The 20,392-nt window shown below is 44.7% G+C and overlaps 1 protein-coding gene across 2 annotated transcripts in view; it reads left to right on the top strand.

The window, feature by feature from the left end:
• LOC311100671 (vesicle transport through interaction with t-SNAREs homolog 1A-like) overlaps nt 1–20,189 on the top strand; it is a 184,895-nt gene extending 164,706 nt beyond the window's left edge. The window contains exon 8 of one of the 2 annotated variants that reach the window (XM_084141608.1): nt 15,720–20,189. In XM_084141608.1, the coding sequence (XP_083997734.1) occupies nt 15,720–15,813 (94 nt within the window). In that variant the 3' untranslated portion in view covers nt 15,814–20,189. The remainder of the gene's footprint in view (nt 1–15,719) is intronic. The other variant, XM_084141609.1, reaches the window with a different exon arrangement.
• Nucleotides 20,190–20,392: the final 203 nt, after the last annotated feature.

Raw genomic sequence — 20,392 nt, 5'->3', positions numbered from 1 at the left:
TAAACCCCACAGAAGAAGAAGAAGAAGAAGAAGAAGAAGAGGCGGGGGCGACAACGGTAGCTACCTAGCTAGGGCACAGGTAGACAGCGTCCTTCGCCCCCACCTGTCAGGCACTGCTTTCCTGCAGTTCTGTTAACGATGCAGAGGCAGGTATTCAGCAGGCGTGAGGAAAGGACACTGAGTGCTAGCTAGCTAGGACTCCAGTACACAACATGTGGGCGGCGGGATAGGTAGCTAGCTAGCTAGCTAGGAATGCCCACATGCAGGAAAGCCCTGAATTGCGGGCCGCAATCACACACTATTGCCAAAAAGAGGCGGGTTCGTGTTTGTCAAAGCAATCGGAAAGTGTATTTTTAGGTATCTTGGTCATTTGGTATTTTTGGTTTGTTGCGTTATGACTCTAGGCCTTTACTCATGTTTGAAATGTGTCTGCTGCTCGTCAGCAAAGCAAGGATCTGGGCTTTTGTATGGACAGGAGTTCACAGTTCAAGGGTAAACTTGACCGCTGGTGTATGTTGTGGATGTGTGCCTGCATGCTTAGGTATCCTGTGTTGGACCACATGACTAACACAATCCCGTCTTTGCGTGTTAATTCTCCTGTAGTAATCCTATGCTGTAGCTGATACAGTCTCATATCCCATTTTCCCATAGTAATGCTGTTTGGGAGATCAACTGACATAGTTGTGTGTTAAATAGCTTTCTTTCTTTAGGAGGCCCCCACGCTCATTATTTCTCTCTGATAGCTCCCGTGTGGCTCAGTTGGTAGAGCATGGCGCTTGCAACGCCAGGGTTGTGGGTTCGATTCCCATGGGGGACCAGTACGAATACAAGTATGGAAATGTATGCACTCACTACTGTAAGGCGCTCTGGATAAGAGTGCATATGCTAAGTAACTAAAATGTAAATGATAGAGAAGTCCAAGCCAGGCTCTAGCTCTCTGGCTCTGCTCTGTCGCACCTGTGTACCAGCCGCTTTGCATACTACTGATGTTTAAATGCTGCATTGTTAACTGACGTTGGGTAGCCCTGCGCTCTCCCCGGAGGTATTTGTTCGTTTGATCGTGGGGCAGGAGTTTTAATGGATCCAAGCATCATTGTTCCACAGCACCCAGAATGGGATAGACAGAGGATGAAGGCAGGAGCTATGGGGCTCATAAGGGCTGATTTATAAGAATATCTATTAGTCAGGGACGCCATGGTGGGGGTGGGGGGCTGCTGACCCTGCAATTCCTCCTAACTGGGGAGGGTGGTCGTTAGCCATTGAAGGTTAGCAGCAAAGACACGGGTTAATGTCTATTAGTGGGGCGAAGGAGAATCGGCCTTTGTTATTCAAAGAAGATGTACTATAAAATGATTCAATTGGTAATATATGGATTTCTAGATCTATTAGTGTTCCTAAGTATTTTTTTAAAAACATGGCTGCATGTTTATTTGTTTGGCATTGTGTGTGGTTCCTCTTATTTGCTACTATGTAATTTGCATACTCTAAATAGATCTTCACCACACCTGTCTTTCTGTCTTCAAAATAAAACCACACTTTACTTTACTTCATCGCCTCTGTGAGGTTTTACCCACAATTCTCAGCTCTCTGCCTATAGCCAATCATCTGTCTTATCCCAGCCCCCCTTCCCCAGCCTCTAATTGGCTGTGGAGGAATAGGCCAACAAGTTAAGAAAAATCCCTTTGTTAGTATAAAGCTACTTCTCCTTCAGCAGTGGCACTGAGGGGACAACCCCAAACAGGGTTGTGTCCTGGTAGAAAACTATCTCTCCTCTCTGTCTCTCTCTCTCTGTGAAGAATCGAAGTCTTCAGTATTAATAATGGATGATCGTTCCCCATTAATTTTCCATGGTGTGCCTCTGGTTCCTTGGTCAGCCTGTGATGTGTTGAATGTATGGGGATGGAAATGGAGAGTATCTGAGAAGGGACTCGACCCCTAGGACAGGGTCAAGCCTTACTGTAGATGACCAAGAGGAGACACTGTAACATCAACATGGGATGTTTGTCCCAGATGTTTGTGAGGTTTGTAGTGATTTAGTTGGGTAACATTTAAGTGGAAAGACCTGTATAAAGGATGTTCTGACATATAATGCGTGTCTAAACTGACTGCGGTACTGTATATGGAGTGGCATCGACAGAACATTTGGATGCTTCAAGATTGGGGAGAGAAACATGTTACTGAGATTCAGAGAAAGAATCGGGCCTTCTCTACTTCTGTAGCCTACTAGACACCAGATATTTTAAGGTTTATAATACTGCCAAAGATGTCTTTCAACGCTCATAAATTGAGCTCAATTACCAATAATCACTGGTTTTGATCAATTGCGCTCGCATTCAAGATGTGCACCTTGTCACTTTTCCGATTTGGAAAGAAATATAATTTTCAATGTCATTTTTATTCATGAATTTACCATCTGAAATGTGACTGCGCTATTTTATTTGTTCCAAGTTAGCTCATAGGTTTGAGGGTTTGTTAAGGAGAGAGAAGGGGTAAAGAGTGGGCGGAGCATTATGCTGTGCGAGGTGCGTGTCCACAAGAACGTCACCAGTTAGAACTAACATTACATTACATTTACATTACATTTTAGTCATTTAGCAGACGCTCTTATCCAGAGCGACTTACAGGAGCAATTAGGGTTAAGTGCCTTGCTCAAGGGCACATTAACGTCATTTAGCAGACGCTCTTAGCCAGAGCGACTCACAAATTGGTGCGTTCACCCTATAGCCAGTGGGATAACCACTTTACAATTGGGGGGGGGGGGGGGGGGGTAGAAGGATTCCTTTATCCTATCCCAGGTATTCCTTAAAGAGGTGGGGTTTTCAAATAACTAACACATAGCAGCCCTGACAACCCCTGACTCTGCATCTCTCACGCTCACTCCACCGCTCCATACATTCAGAGATGGCAAGAAAGAAGGAAAGTGTAGTAAATTAATTTGTGCAGTTGTCAGTGGACTTAGAGAAGTCTTTCTGAACCCCTCTTCTCTCTCCTCTCCTTCTCTCGCTCTTTCCTCCCTGTCGTTCCATCGCAAACCTTCCTATAGATTTTTCCAGAGTTTTCTTCAGCCTGACCCTGTGGCTGCGGGCCTTGATTAGTTTGGAGCGGAGTCTATGGATTCCAGCCTCCAGGGCACAAAGCAAATGGAGCCAGAGCATCAAGCCAATAACACCGGGGAATCATGAGGGAATCAGTGTCACTCAGGGCATCTACCCCTCCTATCCCCTCACCTCTCCTATTTCTCACTTTCTCTTTCTCTCTCCCATCCGCCTCTCTCTCTTGCTGGATAGGTCCCTCTCTCTCTCTTTCCTCTGCCTCATTGTTTCTCTCACTCACTCACCTCTTAGGTCTCTATCTTATCATCCCCACTATCCCCCTCTCACTCTCCACTATCTCTCATCCATACAACCCCCTCACAGCTAAGACTGGGATTGTACTGGGGAAAGAGAAAGATGTGGGTCTGCAAATTTAATGCAACAGCATGGATTATTTAGACTGACTAAAACCTCCCTTGTAGAGTCAAACGGTAGATGACATTATCCTTTTTTTCCCTCTTACTGGACTGACCGACCAGCTTGAAGATTCCCCCGTTTATCCACTAGGAGACACAAAGTGGAGCTGGTTGGCTTTGAAACACAAGGCCCAAACAAGTGGTTCTCCAACAACCGATGAATCACAAGCCGTGATTCTGTTGGGGCTTCTTGTGTAATCCGATGGTTATTTCACACGGACGCGTCAGTTGCACTCCTGTAGTTTTCCACTTTTACACTACGCCCTCTTAATGCGTACACAAACTCTCTCACACACAGACACACACACAGTGGACCTCAGTTGATCTCCTGTGCTCCTGCCTCCTGGCCACACTAGCGTAGTGTGTCCATAACCCCGGAGGTCGCAGGGTTAACTCTTTTACGGGCCTGCTGCCCTGAAGCCTGTGGACTTGACCTCTGACCTCTCCTGCTGGAGCAGATTTTTATCCACACCACTAAACAACCCGGCTCACCTTTTAACCAGTAAACACAGTCTGTTCAGACTAAAACAAGTAAACTATAGAAATCAAGACATGACAAATCAGAGGCCATTTTTTTTCTTGGCAGTTTCCAGTCAGTCACCATCACCCTGTGTTTTGGCCTGTCCATTGAACTGTAGCTGTACTGCTATTATATGACAGACTATTCAAACCAGGTGAATGGCCTGAGGTAGAGGGAAGGAGCTCTTTGTTTTTTCCTAAGTGTTAGTTTTGAAGTGCTAGGCTGCTAACCGTCACAGCCATTGTTTGCATAGGTCGCCAAACGCGTATCGCCCCCCTCCCCACTCCATGCTACTTGCCTATGGAGCAGCAAGAGGAACTGCCATTCCCTACCTTAAGGCTATTCTCAAACCCTATACCCCAACCCAAGTACTCAGTTCTGCCACCTCTGGTCTCTCAGCCCAGTCCAAGCTCTTCTCTGGCCTGGCACCCCAATGGTGGAACCAGCTTGCCCCTGAAGCTAGGACAGCAGAGTCCCTGCCAATCTTCTGAAAACATCTGAAACCCTACCTCTTCAAGAAGTATTTTAAATAATCCCACAGCACTCGCCCCTCTCCCCTACTAGCACTGACTTTTCTGATAGATACTTTATTGAGGAACATTTGACTTACTATGACTGAGATAAGTGGTTGTCCCACCCAGCTATCTTAAGATGAATGTACTAACTGTAAGTCCCTCTGGATAAGAGCGTCTGCTAAATAAATGAAATGTAAATGTGAAATGTTGATTCAGTTTTGCCATTTGTTTTCAGTTATTCACTGCCGCTTTGTGCAACCATCGCTGCATGTGCACATTTCTCCTTTCATTCTTGCAAATACTTGCCCACTGTCTATATACAGTAGTTTATAGTTCTATAGTATCAACTTGTTTTTCTTTTAGTTTGTTTTTCACTATCAGTTTCTTTGTATACAAACTTAGTCAACACTTCGTTAAAGATCCTGCTTGAGTGTATTTGTGGTAAAGTGTACACAATGGTCAATGGTATAGAGGGCTCATCTGTAAAAGAGACCTTGGTCTCTGCATGACTCCCTGTCAAAATAAACGTTAAATGGTCACGTTGTGCTGAATTACTGTACTTTTTTCAAAATAGCATTTGTAAAAAACTTTTGCTGGAACAGCTTTTGCTGAAAATATTTATTTACAGAATAAATACCTTTCTATTCAGAAGAAATGTGTACTTACTCATGCTCTGGGTGAACTATTTGTGTGATAACTGAGTAGGCAATACACTGTCTTGTGCGCGTGTGGGTGTGTGTATTTTGGGGTTGAGATCAGTATGTCAACATTACCCATATCTGGAGAAACAGGATGCTGAATGAAGCCACAGGGGGTTTTAAGCAAATATTTGGAGACTTTATTCGAAATGGCAAACAAATACAAAAGGAGTCTCCACACTATTTAATAAAAAGAGGCAGACATAAACACACATTTCCTCATTACTTCTCCTCCATGGAATCCTATCCCTATTTTACGACATAATTTAGTTTCAAGCATTGTTTGGAGTGGAGACAGTACTCTGGCTGCTTGCTTAAACAAACAATGTCACATGGTACCATACAAGAAGCATGGCAAATACTCTTGGCAATGCTTACATAAACAGAATTTGTTTTAGTCATTTCTGTTTCTTTGTTTTTCCCCCATTTTCTGTAATGCTGCGATCCCAAACAGCTTTTAAAAACTCTTATCTATTCCTGATCCAATGGCTTCAAGTTGCCAAATTCCATGACAAGGGAATCTGTGTCAAATGTCAATCCAGGCTGTATTCCTACTACCATTGTCAGACCCAATACTTCTACACAGAAAAGCAGCACAACAAGCACCTATAAAGCTAACATAATAACTTTCCCTAAAGTCTTTAACAAGACAGCCATGTGAAAGAATCCAATAAAACCCCATCTATCTTTCTCCTTTCACTCTGTCTGTGGCGGGTATTGTGTGACTGAAACGCAGCATGCAGACATCGTAAACCATTGCCCCGGGTCTGCCCTAGAACGCACAGAGCATCCCTGCTCAACTTCTCTTTTTCCCCCCTTCTCCTCCTCCCTTTTCTCCTTTTCTTCCCCTCAGTCTCGGTGAAAGCGAACGGACAGCCCATACGGATGATTTATGTGGCCTAATGAGATTCCAATACTGAACAAACAATAAAAATGTATGTGCATCATAGTTTTGGAAGCCTATGGTTCCATGGCTAATGTCACGCCCTTACAGCAGGCCCCGTTAATCCGATACGCAGCTGGCCCTCCCATGGAATGCAGCGTAGAGGTTTTGTGTTCGGAAATCTTAGCAGGCGAGACGAAATAGTGAGAAAAGTCATTTATCGGGCGCTGTATAAACGCTGTACTATTCACTATCAACCTCCAGGCTGGAGGGATTCCCGTCTCAATGTCCCGCTCTGCCCAGCCACCGTCCCAGAATGCATAGCATCAGTCACAACAGCAGTTGGTGGCAGCGGTGGTACCCATCAGGGGTTAATGCTTGAACAGCAAGTTAGGTCAAGTTTACCCTATTGCTTTGCCAGCCACTTAATTCAACCCCATGTATCCTTGCATACAGTATGCTTTTGTAATAATACATTGTATTGTAAAGATTATGAAAGGTAAATAAGTTATTGTTTTAACATGCAACATCCATGTATGGCCCACATACACAGTCGTGTGTCTGTAATTGTTATCATAGGTACACTTCAACTGTGAGAGACGGAATCTAAAACAAAAATCCAGAAAATCGCATTGTATGATTTTTAAGTAATTAATTTGCATTTTATTGCATGACATAAGTATTTGATCACCTACCAACCAGTAAGAATTCTGGCTCTCACAGACCTGTTAGTTTTTCTTTAAGAAGCCCTCCTGTTCTCCACTCATTACCTGTATTAACTGCACCCGTTTGAACTCGTTACCTGTATAAAAGACACCTGTCCACACACTCAATCAAACAGACTCCAACCTCTCCACAATGGCCAAGACCAGAGAGCTGTGTAAGGACATCAGGGATAAAATTGTAGACCTGCACAAGGCTGGGATGGGCTACAGCAAGCAGCTTGGTGAGAAGGCAACAACTGTTGGCGCAATTATTAGAAAATGGAAGAAGTTCAAGATGACAGTCAATCACCCTCGGTCTGGGGCTCCATGCAAGATCTCACCTCGTGGGGCATCAATGATCATGAGGAAGGTGAGGGATCAGCCCAGAACTACATGGCAGGACCTGGTCAATGACCTGAAGAGAGCTGGGACAACAGTCTCAAAGAAAACCATTAGTAACACACTACGCCGTCATGGATTAAAATCCTGCAGCGCACACAAGGTCCCCCTGCTCAAGCCAGCGCATGTCCAGGCCCGTCTGAAGTTTGCCAATGACCATCTGGATGATCCAGAGGAGGAATGGGAGAAGGTCATGTGGTCTGATGAGACAAAAATTTAGCTTTTTGGTCTAAACTCCACTCGCCGTATTTGGAGGAAGAAGAAGGATGAGTACAACCCCAAGAACACCATCCCAACCGTGAAGCATGGAGGTGGAAACATCATTCTTTGGGGATGCTTTTCTGCAAAGGGGACAGGACAACTGCACCGTATTGAGGGGAGGATGGATGGGGTCGTGGCTGGGTCTTCCAGCATGACAACGACCCGAAACACACAGCCAGGGCAACTAAGGAGTGGCTCCGTAAGAAGCATCTCAAGGTCCTGGAGTGGCCTAGCCAGTCTCCAGACCTGAACCCAATAGAAAATCTTTGGAGGGAGCTGAAAGTCCGTATTGCCCAGCGACAGCCCCGAAACCTAAAGGATCTAGAGAAGGTCTGTATGGAGGAACGGGCCAAAATCCCTGCTGCAGTGTGTGCAAACCTGATCAAGACCTACAGGAAACGTATGATCTCTGTAATTGCAAACAAATGTTTCTGTACCAAATATTAAGTTCTGCTTTTCTGATGTATCAAATACTTATGTCATGCAATAAAATGCAAATTAATTACTTAAGAATCATACAATGTGATTTTCTGGATTTCTGTTTTAGATTCCGTCTCTCACAGTTGAAGTAATAATATAAATAATAATATGCCATTTAGCAGACGCTTTTATCCAAAGCGACTTACAGTCGTGCGTGCATACATTTCTGTGTATGGGTGGTCCCGGGGATCGAACCCACTACCTTGGCGTTACAAGTGCCGTGCTCTACCAGCTGAGCTACAGAGGACCACAGAAGTGTACCTATGATAAAACATTACAGACCTCTACATGCTTTGTAAGTAGGAAAACCTGCAAAATTGGCAGTGTATCAAATACTTGTTCTCCCCACTGTATATACCGGGAGTAGAAAATAACATGGCTATATACATGGAGTAGAAAATAACATGGCTATATACAGGGAGCACCAGTACCGAGTCGATGTGCAGGGGTACGAGGTAATTGAGGTAGCTATGTACTGTACATACAGGAAGGGGTAAAGTGACTAGGCAACAGGATAGATAGAAAGTAGCAGCAGCGTATGTGCAAAAAAGGGTCAATGCAGATAATCCGGGTAGCCATTTCATTAGCTATTTAGCAGTCTTGTTCAGAAGTCTTATGACTTCGGGGTAGAAGCTGTTCAGGGTCCTGGTGCATTGGAATCACTTGCCGTGCAGTAGCAGAGAGAACAGTCTGTGACTTGGGTCGCTGGAGTCTGACAATTTTTTGGGCCTTCCTCTGACCTTCCTCTGGGATATGCCTAATTAAATGCTACCATATTAGAAGAAAATAGAAGCCCCATTGTGGACATGCTCAAAAAAGTACTCTGTCCTTTCTCCAGCTATTTGTTTGTTCCTAGATGCCTATGGTAGATAAGTGAAGTATGCAGGACACATAATGCACATATTATCCACATATTAAAAGGAGGGAGAGTGTAAAGAGAATAGTGGATGCAAGAAAAGACAAAGTGGGACCGAAAGGCAAGTAGGGAGGGAGAGGCCATGTGAAGGTAAGGAGAAAGTGGTTAAACAAAAAAATAGAGAGTAAGGTAAGTATAATACCGAAAAAGGAGAACATGAAGCAAGGAAAGTGAGAGGGGGATAGGGTGAGGGAGAGTGAGATTGTAGAGAAAGGGAGGTAAGGAGAGAGAGAGCTACTTTTCTGGCAGGCTGCTAGCTAGGGAAGTGGTCTGGTATCTATAAAAATAAGAGAAAGCCTCCTGTACATTTCACCGGGACAGGAGGCTGCAGCTACCTGAAACCACTACAGGCAAAAGTTCTTGAAAATTCCAGAAACAGTTGCAAACAAGGTATTTTCTCTCCCTCTATATTTTTCCCTCAGTCGCTTTCTTTGCCTGGCTCTCTTTTACACACACACACACACACACACACACACACACACACACACACACACACACACACACACACACACACACACACACACACACACACACACTCAGTGCCCAACTCCTCTCTATATATTTCCTCTCTCTTTCATTCCCTCCCTCCCTCTCTCTCCCTCCCTCCATCTCTGCATCTCATTCTCCCTCCTCCCCTCTCTCCACCCTCCAACCCATTTCCAGGAGAGGTCCAAGTCCCAGCCTCCGCTGTTGGCTGGGTTGTTAGCTGCCAAATAAAAAATGGATGAACTTGTAGAGCCCCGGTGCTGCTCTCATGCGTCTGTGCGAAGCTCGTTAAAAAAAAGGTGCTCCGTCATGGTCTCGCTCAGACCACAGACTCCAAACGGAGACAATCAGACTTCCTTCCAACTGTCGCACAGAATGTACAATACAGTAAATAGAGCTAAAGATTGAACAAGGTTGTTGGACGTGTGTGGAAGGAAAAGAGAGCCCTCATTGCGTATCAAGTCCTGTGGTGTATATGAGCATTTACTAGTACCCCCAGAAAATCACTCATACTTTCATAAAGAGATCCAGTGGGTAATTGCACAGGAATTTGGCTAATAAGCCCTTGTGAAAATGATGTATTCTAACATTCAGGTTCCTATTGAGATACAGCATCCCGTACTGGCTAGAGTGTGATAGTGTGTGTGTGTGCATAAGTACTGTTTTTCTTTCGGGAATTACATGATGTCGGGGACTTTTTAAAGTAAATAACATGCAATTAAAGAGCTCTATTTTTTCAGCCGTCAGCCCTGGCAGTCTACGCGTGCGTGCGCGTGTGTGAGAGAGTGTGTGTTTTAAGAAATCGTATTTAGCTTGAATACACCCTTGGGGCAATGGGCAGAACATGCATACAGAGGGATCAAATCTCACTACTACAGGTCAGCCTATTATCCAAGCTCTTAACCCAACAGCTCTAATAGTTTTATGTGGGTTGACTGTTTATTTAAAAAAAATTATGTGGGTCTTCGCACACAAGTGATGTCTTTACACATTTATTTTGTATGCTGTTGATGATGATTTGACTCATTTTTTCATTCATTTCATTGAAACATGGCAAGTTCTTTTAGCTCTTTCCATTTAATCGATCAATTCAAACAGAGTACTTTGACATGACTGTGTGTGAGGAGGAGGGTAGTGAAGATGGACAATAGAATACAATATTTATTTGTATTAGTTCACGATCACAAGCAAACGCGTTAGTCAGGGCTCGGCCCCCCAGCTTTCTGCACCATTTCCATTACTCTCACTATTTGTGAACACATTGATTGTTCCGGCACCCCTCCCTCCTCCCTCTTTCCCTCCCTTCTTTTCTCTCCTCTCCTCCACTCCTGTCCCATGCTGCATATTCCCAGGATTTAGAGAGAAAGAACCAGAATTGGTCAGACAGACATTGATTTTAGTTTTATTGGCCTAGTAGTGGAAAGGAGGGATAAAGGGTAAAAAAATCTCTGGGTGTTAAGTTTGTTTTCTAAGGTAGTAGTGATGTGTTGTGTCGTCTGTCTGTCTGAATGTGTGTCTGTATGTCCGCAAGTCCACCTCAGAGAGCCAGCAGAGAGGGTGTGTGTGAGGGGCTTTAGGGCACACACACGCACACACACTCTCAATCACTCACACACCATAGAGGTGTATCCCTGGCCTCATTAGGACTGGTAATAAGGGTGTGCTGTGAAGAAAATACACTAAGGGAGAGGGAATATATATATAAAAAAAAGAGATTTTAAATTTTAATAACATGGGTAAGATTTTGTAAATCTTTCCTGACAGAAAAGTCCTCATTATTTTCATCTGTCTCTGAGGAGGCTCTCTTCTAGCCTCCTTCTCCGGGTAAACGGACTCTTCTAGGGTTTCTGTTTTCCCCCTCGCGCTCTCTGCTGCTTCTCTCTCGTTTTCATTCTCCATTGCTCCATCCCTCTTTCTTCTCTCAACCCTACGCCCCCCCCACCCCCTCTCTCTCATACTTCTCCCTCCCCTTGCCCCTCTCTCCCGCACTTGCATGCACATACAGCATCACCCAGTAGTACCACAGCTGCTTTGCTCTCTAGTGAACTACTTGGTTGCTTGAGGGAGGGAGGGAGGGAGGGAGGGAGGGAGGGAGGGAGGGAGGGAGGGAGGGAGGGAGGGAGGGAGAGGGAGTGTGTGGTGTGGATCACAGGGGGGGGGGGCTACTCCCAAGCCTTGAAGTGTGTCACACCTCTCCACCCCTCCCATTCCTTTCTCCTATGTCAAGTGTCAAACACAGAGGATGGATCCGGTTTGATAAGTTCTGTTCTGTCTGGAGATGTGATGTCTCAGAGCTGGATCTGCCATAAGGTAGAAGAAACCATGTAATTCACACTGAAACTCTCTGGTCCAAGATGTGTTTGGAGAATTTTACGATGGCATTATGTGACTTCATTTTAATAAATAAGGCTTGTAATCGTATATGGCTGGTAGACTGATATGAATCCCTTTGTGTCACATCTCATCTTTGCAGTGTAGATGATATCTATTAGATGGACAACTTTGTAGCAAAAAGTATAATTTCAAATTTGGTCCAGTGGATTATAAAAATGGGGACTGTTACCAGTACTATCGCTGACTGATCTGGTTTTCATCCACTTTATGATGGATTGTAGTGACCAATTTTAAATCAACACATTACACAGATATGTGATCCTTTTATAAATGACTCACATGCCTGTATGACACATGTAGATTACTGAGATCATCATGCCATCAGGCACAATTGGATATACTGTACATTTGAATGCTCTTGTATTTTACAGAGAGACAGCCTGCAACTAGCCAAACCAACTGTATATTCCTCCTTTCACACCTCTAGCTTCTCTCTCTGTCGTAGGGGTTCTGGGGTTCATTTCACTGACTGTCAGAGGGCAGGGCATACACTCTTTTTAAAGTGTCACAGACACTGTTTTGTAAATGGATTTAAACATGGATTAAGTGAATTATGACTCCATTCTAACCCCTCGCTCCTCTCCTCCGCTCTGGGCTCTCCTCTTCTCCTCCCCGTCTGGCAGCCTGGGCGTGAGGTGGTTGAAGGGGTGGCCTGTGGGCCTATTCCTCCCTCCTCGGAGGGTGTTATCAGAGGCCCCTAACCACCGGTATATTCATCTACATTACTGTAGGCAGGAGAGGGCTCGCCCGTCCCATGCATTTTACACATTCATTCAAATTTTACATTTACATTTACGTCATTTAGCAGACGCTCTTATCCAGAGCGACTTACAAATTGGTGCATTCACCTTATAGCCAGTGGGATAACCACTTTACAATATGTAATTTTTTGTATATATATATATTTTTTTTTTTTTTTTTTTGGGGGGGGGTAGAAGGATTACTTTATCCTATCCCAGGTATTCCTTAAAGAGGTGGGGTGACCTGGCTGGCATCAAATGACCTGGCTGGCATCAAAAAGCTTTCCCGGTGTTATTAAGGAGGCATTTTCCATATCCAATGCACTAGACACCCCTAGTTAGGGTTTTCAATATAGGCATGTTGTGTTTTTATGTAAACGCGGATATGAAGTGTAAAATATGACCAGAAATAGGGCTTCAGAGAAATGGACCGAATCTTCCCTAGGCTAAGTGGTAAAGGGATACTGTGAGATTCACACAATCAAGCCGTTTCTCTACTTACCCAGAGTCAGATCAACTTGTAGATACCATTTTTATGTCTCTGCGTGCAGTATGAAAGAAGTTAGTTTCGCAAGCCAATGCTAACTAGCATTGGCATAATGACTGAAAGTCTGCAAGTACGGTAGCTTCTGACATTAAATTATGCTCTCGTTTTTAAGAATAATACTTTTACATTTGTATAGTGTAAAAAGTCACCCTATAGGTTACCCCATTATAAATACTTATAAATGCTTTCTAAATTATAATGAATGCTTATAATTAGTCATTTTATAATGCATACCATGTTAATAAATGGTTATGAATGCTAGAATACTCATTGATCAATAGTATCGGCCGATAGCTACACTACTTATAAATAGTTTATTAAAGCTTATTAAAATAAAACGTATCCCTCTAACCAAGCTTTCGCCAGCCCAAAACGAACTTCCCCCAAAAACCCTCCTCATTCATCTCAACCCCTCCTCCACAGCTGTAAAATTAACTAGCAGCAGGATCCCCAAACACAGCACATACAGTAACATGCTAGCATCTCTGTTGGGGCATTTGCGGGTAAATAATCATGCTAAATAATGAATGGCAATTAAAGGGAGACATGGGGGAGATGTGGCCTAGCTAAACACGCACTGATTAATGTTTCCTGCTTGTCCCCCAATCGGCTCTGCATTATGCAAATTCTGCAGCGCCAGGACCCTATCAGGAGAGGCCAGAGCCACAGAGACGAGGCCCATTTATTCAAATCAATCTCTAATAAACATGATGAATGGGTATACTCAGAGCGTCAGGGGGAGTGTTATGTCATAGCTTACTTAACTCTCATTACAAATGTATTTTCTCGCCCTTGCATGCGTTGCATGCACACACACACAAACACAACCAGTAACATGTACTGTACAAACATGTTTGCTCACACTTGCTCATAGGCAGACACTCGTAAAATCACTCACGGTACATGCTCCAACACACTTAAACTCTATACAGACACATACACGCATACAAGCAAAGGCACACGCCAGCACATATGCATGTAGAGACAAGTGTTGTGTTGGTGTGTAGGCTGGGGCTCTCAGGGCTGCTGAGCTGTCTCCAGGCTGATGGCTCAGGCCCCTGGAGACCCTCTCTATGTCAGGCTGGGGCTGGAGCACGGGTAGCATAGGTCCAGGCTGTGGGAGATAGAGTCATAACTGAGAGATGGGGATGGTGAGAGTAGGACAGGGGTAAGGGGATCATTCTAGAGGCTGGGGATGGAGTATAGACAGCAAGGACTGAGTTTAGAGGTTTGGGCTGGAAGGTGGCCAGGGGGTAAAGCGATGCGGACATGGGTTAAAGGGAAGTGGACCGGGTGTAAAGGGAAGTGGACCGGGGGTAAAGGGATGTGGGCAGGGTGTAAAGGGAAGTGGACCGGGGGTAAAGGGATGTGGACCGGGGGGTAAAGGGATGTGGACCGGGGGTAAAGGGATGTTTACAGGCGGTAAAGGGATGTGGACCGACCGGGGGTAAAGGGATGTGGACCGGGGGTAAAGGGATGTGGCCCGGGGGTAAAGGGAAGCAGACAAGGGGGTGAAGGGAAGTGGACAGGGGGTAAAGGGAAGTGGACAGGGGAAGGTACAAGAGGAGAAGTTGGGGCCATAGAAGAAGGTGTAAGAAGTTGAAACTCAGGCTGGGATAAGTGTCTGACTATAGAAGATCAGTCCAGGACAAAGGCTAGAGGCAAGAGCAGGTCTACGGCTGGAGTTAAGAGCACACTGCCCTTATACTCAGGCCAGGATAGATGCTTGGGCTGGGGAAGGGGTAGGTAGGGGGTGAGTGAGCAGGCCTGAGTTGCAGCTCCACAGCCCCAGTGATGAATGGCTGGAGCATGGGCTATTCATCTCCTGCTTAGAGCAGTGGACACTGGCCCACCTCCCCCTCCATTCCCTTTCCACTCCCCCTCCACATGTCAGCAAATGTGATAATTCTGTCATTTGTCAGGAGTGACGGAGGGTGGGGAAGTGTGTGGGGAGAAGCACTCTGGAGACTACTTCTGGGACTATGGACACACACACACAGAGAAACATTCACGCAAAAACACGCACGCACACACAAACTAACACATCCATTTTCTCTCATTCTCCTCCCTCCCTCTCTTTGTATAATTTTCTTGTACCAAGTACTTTTTTTGTCAAGTTTACTTAGGCGACAGTGGGAAAATTTTAATGTGCAAGAGAGTGGGGCATTTTATGGCAAATTCCATCAGTAATTCATTGATTTTATTACCTCCAGGAAACTTGTGAGACACATTTTCCACTTTCTGTCTGCAGTTTTGTGTGTGTGATTGGATGTGTGTTTACGAGTCTGTGTTTGGGAGATGCTGGAACAAACAATTGTGTGCGTGTACACAGGCTTTCGTGTGTGTCTGTGTGTGCGCATGCGTATTTGTGCGTGCGTCCTTTTACGTGTGTTATCGCTTTTGGATAGCAGTGTTGTCAGTATGAACACTGTGAACAGTAAATACCCTTGTATGAGGCCCTCATGGTACCCATTAAACATGATAACCTCTGAGTTAAGGGCCGGTCAATTTGTTGCACATAAATGCATAAAAGTTTGGGCTTGTTTCAGATGTCTCTGTGGATTCAAACAGACCACTGTAACCCCTGGCTAACCCTGTCTTTACCTCTTTTTCCTTCTCTTTCTCTCTCTCTCTCGCTCTCTCTTTCTTTCTTTCTCTCTCTCGGCAGAATCATCCAGAACCGAGTCCTGGTCTTCGTCCTCGGCGCCACCATCCTCCTCACCATCATTCTGGCAATCTATTTCAATGTGCGAGGGCACTGATCTCCCCCAATGCTCACACACACACACACACACACACACACATGATTAATAGCGACAAAAGCGTTGCTCTGGAGTAATTAGAACAAATGGTTCCCATGAATCACTCTTTCTGGGCCCTGACAGGGGTCTCTCTCTCGCTCTCTTTCTCTCTGAGACAGCCCCCACTGTTTTTTTTTTTTTTGCTATTGATAATATCCATGGTGTTGTTGTCACTGGACTGTGTTTGCATTGGAGATCCATCTTTTCCCTGGTTAGAGAGGAAAAGGCTAGGCGGGTTCAAATATGTAGAACCTACTACTGTTTTATTCGCCACGTCCATTGTCTGACCTAAGGTGATTGCGGTCCCATTTCTATATATATATATATATATATATATATATATGTGTGTGTATGTGTGCAAATAAGTGTGTGTGTGTGCATGAGTGTGTGTGAGTGCTTGTATATCTGTTCGTGGAGCTTTTCTTTCCCTCTGTCAGACCAACTTTCAACACAGCTAGTCTATTAAGCTCTAGACTCAACTCTTTGTGTACAAGATTAACATGGGGGCCTACTATACGAATTAACACACACAGCCTCCAGGCCTGTAGCTCCTAGCTATCCTCTTTATGAAACTGAACATACAGCACAAAGGACAGTGCCTTCAAATAAGAGGTGGTATTCAGAGTCACCTTTTTCAACACGGTTGGGCCCAAATATGAGATATACATTTGTAAATGGAAGATATATTCAACCTATAGAAAATGCATGAAACGTTTTGCTTGTGTTTTAGCTCAAGGATGGAGACCCAGGATTTGCTAGGAAAGCCCCTTTTTACTCACTCCTATCACTGTTATCTGACTGTAAGGGATCTCAATATTGTCCAGACTCCATGAACACACATGACATTAATAGAGAATTGATAATAGTAGGCAACATACTGTTCTAAATGGCAAATGTACATACGTAGAAAAATAGTTTTTTTTTGTTTTTCAACAGTAATTCTGTTACTATTTATTTATAAAATTGTTTTAGAATTGATGATAATCCCAAAAAACTATCATTAAAGATTATGTGATAGTAAGTGTATATTTTATGAAGTCTATTATAAACGTAAACTGACGCAGACCAATCGTCTTTGGCCGGCGAATCACGACATGTATAGTATGTATAGTCCAGGACCAATTGAAACATGGATTGCTTTGATTGTGTGTGAATTCAGACTTAAGTCATTTTTAATACGAGTGAAATTTCTCTGTTGTCCTGTCTAAATACTTGTATTTCTTCTTTTTTTGTCGAGTTGTAATGATGACAATAATAATGCAGTACTTTTATGTAGAGCCTTTTACCCAAAAGTCTTCAAGCTGACAATGATGTTCCTTGCTCTTTTTACCAACTCACAATACTGTGTGTGTTTTAGTCCAGTCCTTGTTTTGTAGGGGAAAGCCATTCTATTGTTTATGGACAGGTTCATATTGTTGCATTTTATGTGTATAATTAGAGGCACTGCAAATGTTGGACTGTTGAGGGTGATTCTAGTGTCCAGTCATGAGGGCTGAATTATGCTCTCATTAACCCTGTAGCTCACACATTACACTCACACAGAAATATACTCTCACTAAAACCTACACAGGTACCCCCACGTCCACCTCCTTCAAACACACACAACAGACAGACAGACGACCGGTGGTCTCAGCCTGGCTCAGACCAGACGGCCGCCTGCCTCCGTGTGGTAGAACGCGCACGAGAGCGATGCCATTTGCTATTCCGTTTCAGGCCATGCGGATTGTATTATTTTGGAAGCGGGCTTGGTCGGGGGGCTTTCTCTGCCACCACCTCCCAGCCGCCCGGCGGTTTCAAAGGTTCAAATTAATGGGCAACAAAATAGTGCGTCTCCGTCCGTCCCATGTGGGGCCAACCCGTGGAGAGTTATCATTAAGTTGAGGAATAATGGAAGTAAGAGGAGGGGGGGGAGAAATCCCTGACAGTTTGACAAACCTCATTAGATAATCACCTGTGCGATTAGTTTTTCCATCAAAAGGAGAAACTGGTTTGTGTGGAGGTCTGTATGAGAGTCTATGCATGGAGGTTGGTGTATATGAGCAAAATAACATATTATTGTGTGTATGTATCTGCTAGTCACCTATGTGTGTGCCTGCGTGTGCTCGTCCTCTCCCCTGTCCCTTCCCTCCTTTCTCCCTCCCCTCTCCCCCCTCACCCCCTCACCCCCTCCCTCTATCTCTCCCGGCCTGTCAGGATGAGCTGAGTTGTAGCGCTGCTGTAGCCTCCTTTCCACCGTGCAGCGTGGCTGCGGCAGGCAGTGAGCGCGGCTCTATTTGAAGTTGTAATGGTGTCAAAAAGTCAGGGCTGACTGACAGCCGTCAGTCCCACAGGGCCTCATTAAAAACAGACCCACTTGACAAGGAAATAATTGAGCGCCGGCGACAACTCTGCCTGGGCTCCGTTTAGATGTTTTTATTTTCTTTCATTATTATTTCTGGCTATTATGTTCATTAAGAAATTGCATTAAACAACTTTAGATATGGGGGGGCTAACGATTTGTTTTGGGGGGGGGGGATTATTTAAACAGGAAGCCTGTCGTGATTCCTTGGCTTGGCAGACGCCTGGTATCATCTGCCAGCTTTCTCCTTTTTCTTCTCTCCTTCTTTCTCTCATTCTCCTTTTTCTCTGCCCATCCTAGTCTTTCCTTTTTTTCATCCCTCTAATACAGTATCTCTACATGCCTCCCTCCTCCTCTCCTCATCTCCCACTTCTCTCTATCCATCCCTCTCTCTCCTTCCCTCTCTCTCTTTCTCCTTCCCTCCCTCTCTCTCCTTCCTTCCTTCCCTCTCTCTCCTTCCCTCTCTCTATTTCTCCTTCCCTCCCTCTCTCTCCTTCCTTCCTTCCCTCTCTCTCCTTCCCTCCCTCTCTCCCTCAGAGTAGCGAGTGCCTTTGGAATATGAAATAGATGATTCATTACACCCTTCTCTTCTTTGTGACTGATTTGGTTTTCGACGAGTGTCTTGCCACAGAGAGAAGGATGAAAACTTGTCAAAAATAGGTTATATCTTATTCCAAAGGGCAACAATAGCAGCAGGTACAGACACCTTTTAATATTTCATTAAGCCCAGTGTTAACCCTCCTTGAGTGACTGGAGGTGTGTGAGCTCCATACAGACAGGGAGAGCAGGGGGGGGTGAGTGATTAGTCATTTGATGTCTAAAGCGATTTCAAAGCTTTTCCTTATCTCTGATTCGCTAGACAGGCTAGTCTTTGGGTGTCCATGGTTATATGGTCATTGTCTGAGTGGCTGGTGAGTCGTCATGTCCATGTTTTGGAGCTGTATGTTCTTGGCCATGTGCGTCATTGATTATAACACAATACCATAGAGGCGTATGACACATTTAAAATATGTGCCTACCAAGGACCCTCTCAACCACAATGCTGGTTAAGCGTACATCTCCTGGTGTTTGATATATTTAGATTTGCTTCTAAAACCGGTAAAAGGGGCAAATTGTTCCCCAGACAAGCCAACCTCTCAGCGGTGATCCCTTCCAGTACAAAATCCTGGCGTTTGTCAGCCATTTAGGCGGACAGGGATTGTGACAAGGAGCGTTTGAGCCGTTCTTCCTCTGAAGGGTGGGCCTTAAATGGAATAAACAGCTCCAACAGTGGGATCGCGATGGGAGGCAGATGGTTTATCTCCCAGAGAGTTTCTGTGAGTCTCAGTGTCCCGCTACAAGGGACGCCTGCCCACCCGCAGACCACGGAGCAGAAATCCACAATGACACCGTTTGACAATATGGATGAATCTGCCTCTGTTTCGACTGTCCACACATACACACACATCCATCTCCACTGTCACACGTGCTGGACCAACCCCCATCATCCCCCTTTTATTGTATGGCAGTAGAGAGAGAGCTATGTTCCCCCTTTGTACACGCCACCAGTCCAAGTAGAATGGCTTTCTTTCTTTTTTTTACCACCATGAACGCTGTTGTTGATTTTAATGGTGTTTATGCTCACCAGGACACGACAATAACCCTATTCTCTGTGGAAATCACTGGCCTCCACTTGCTTGTGTGTGTACGCACGTGAGTACGTATGTACATGTGTTCATTGATTCATTGAAGAGATGTAGCCGGAATGGTCAGTGCAACGGCGAGAAGTCCTGTTGAGTGCAGTTGTCGGCGTGTGTGTGCATGCTTCTGTCTGTGTCCACAATGTCCATCCATAGTGTAAGTCTTGATGATCAGGTCCATTTAACCCTTAATCCATAGCTGAACTGTACACACTATGCTGCTTTTCATACTTTTTTGGGCTGTTTAGTTTTCCGAGACATTTTGTGATTTCTGTAGATGTGAAGAATGCTTGTGTTGTCATTAAAGCAGTATTGCATTTGAACAACAACGATGCCCTGTCATAAGTTCCGGTCGTCTTCCCTCCTCCACCCTCTCTTTCTGTCGTTCATTCGTCACCGAAAAACAACCTGACACTTCAGGAAGGAGGAAAGACGGAGCCTGCAAGTTTACATTTCACCCACAGCTAAACCGCAGTCAAATCCAAAGTTTGTATTACTGTTCATTTGGCTATTATGTGTGGCG

Source organism: Coregonus lavaretus, assembly GCF_964263955.1.
Source record: "Coregonus lavaretus genome assembly, chromosome: 25".
Lineage (NCBI taxonomy): Eukaryota > Metazoa > Chordata > Actinopteri > Salmoniformes > Salmonidae > Coregonus > Coregonus lavaretus.
This window is presented reverse-complemented; position numbering and strand designations above follow the sequence as displayed.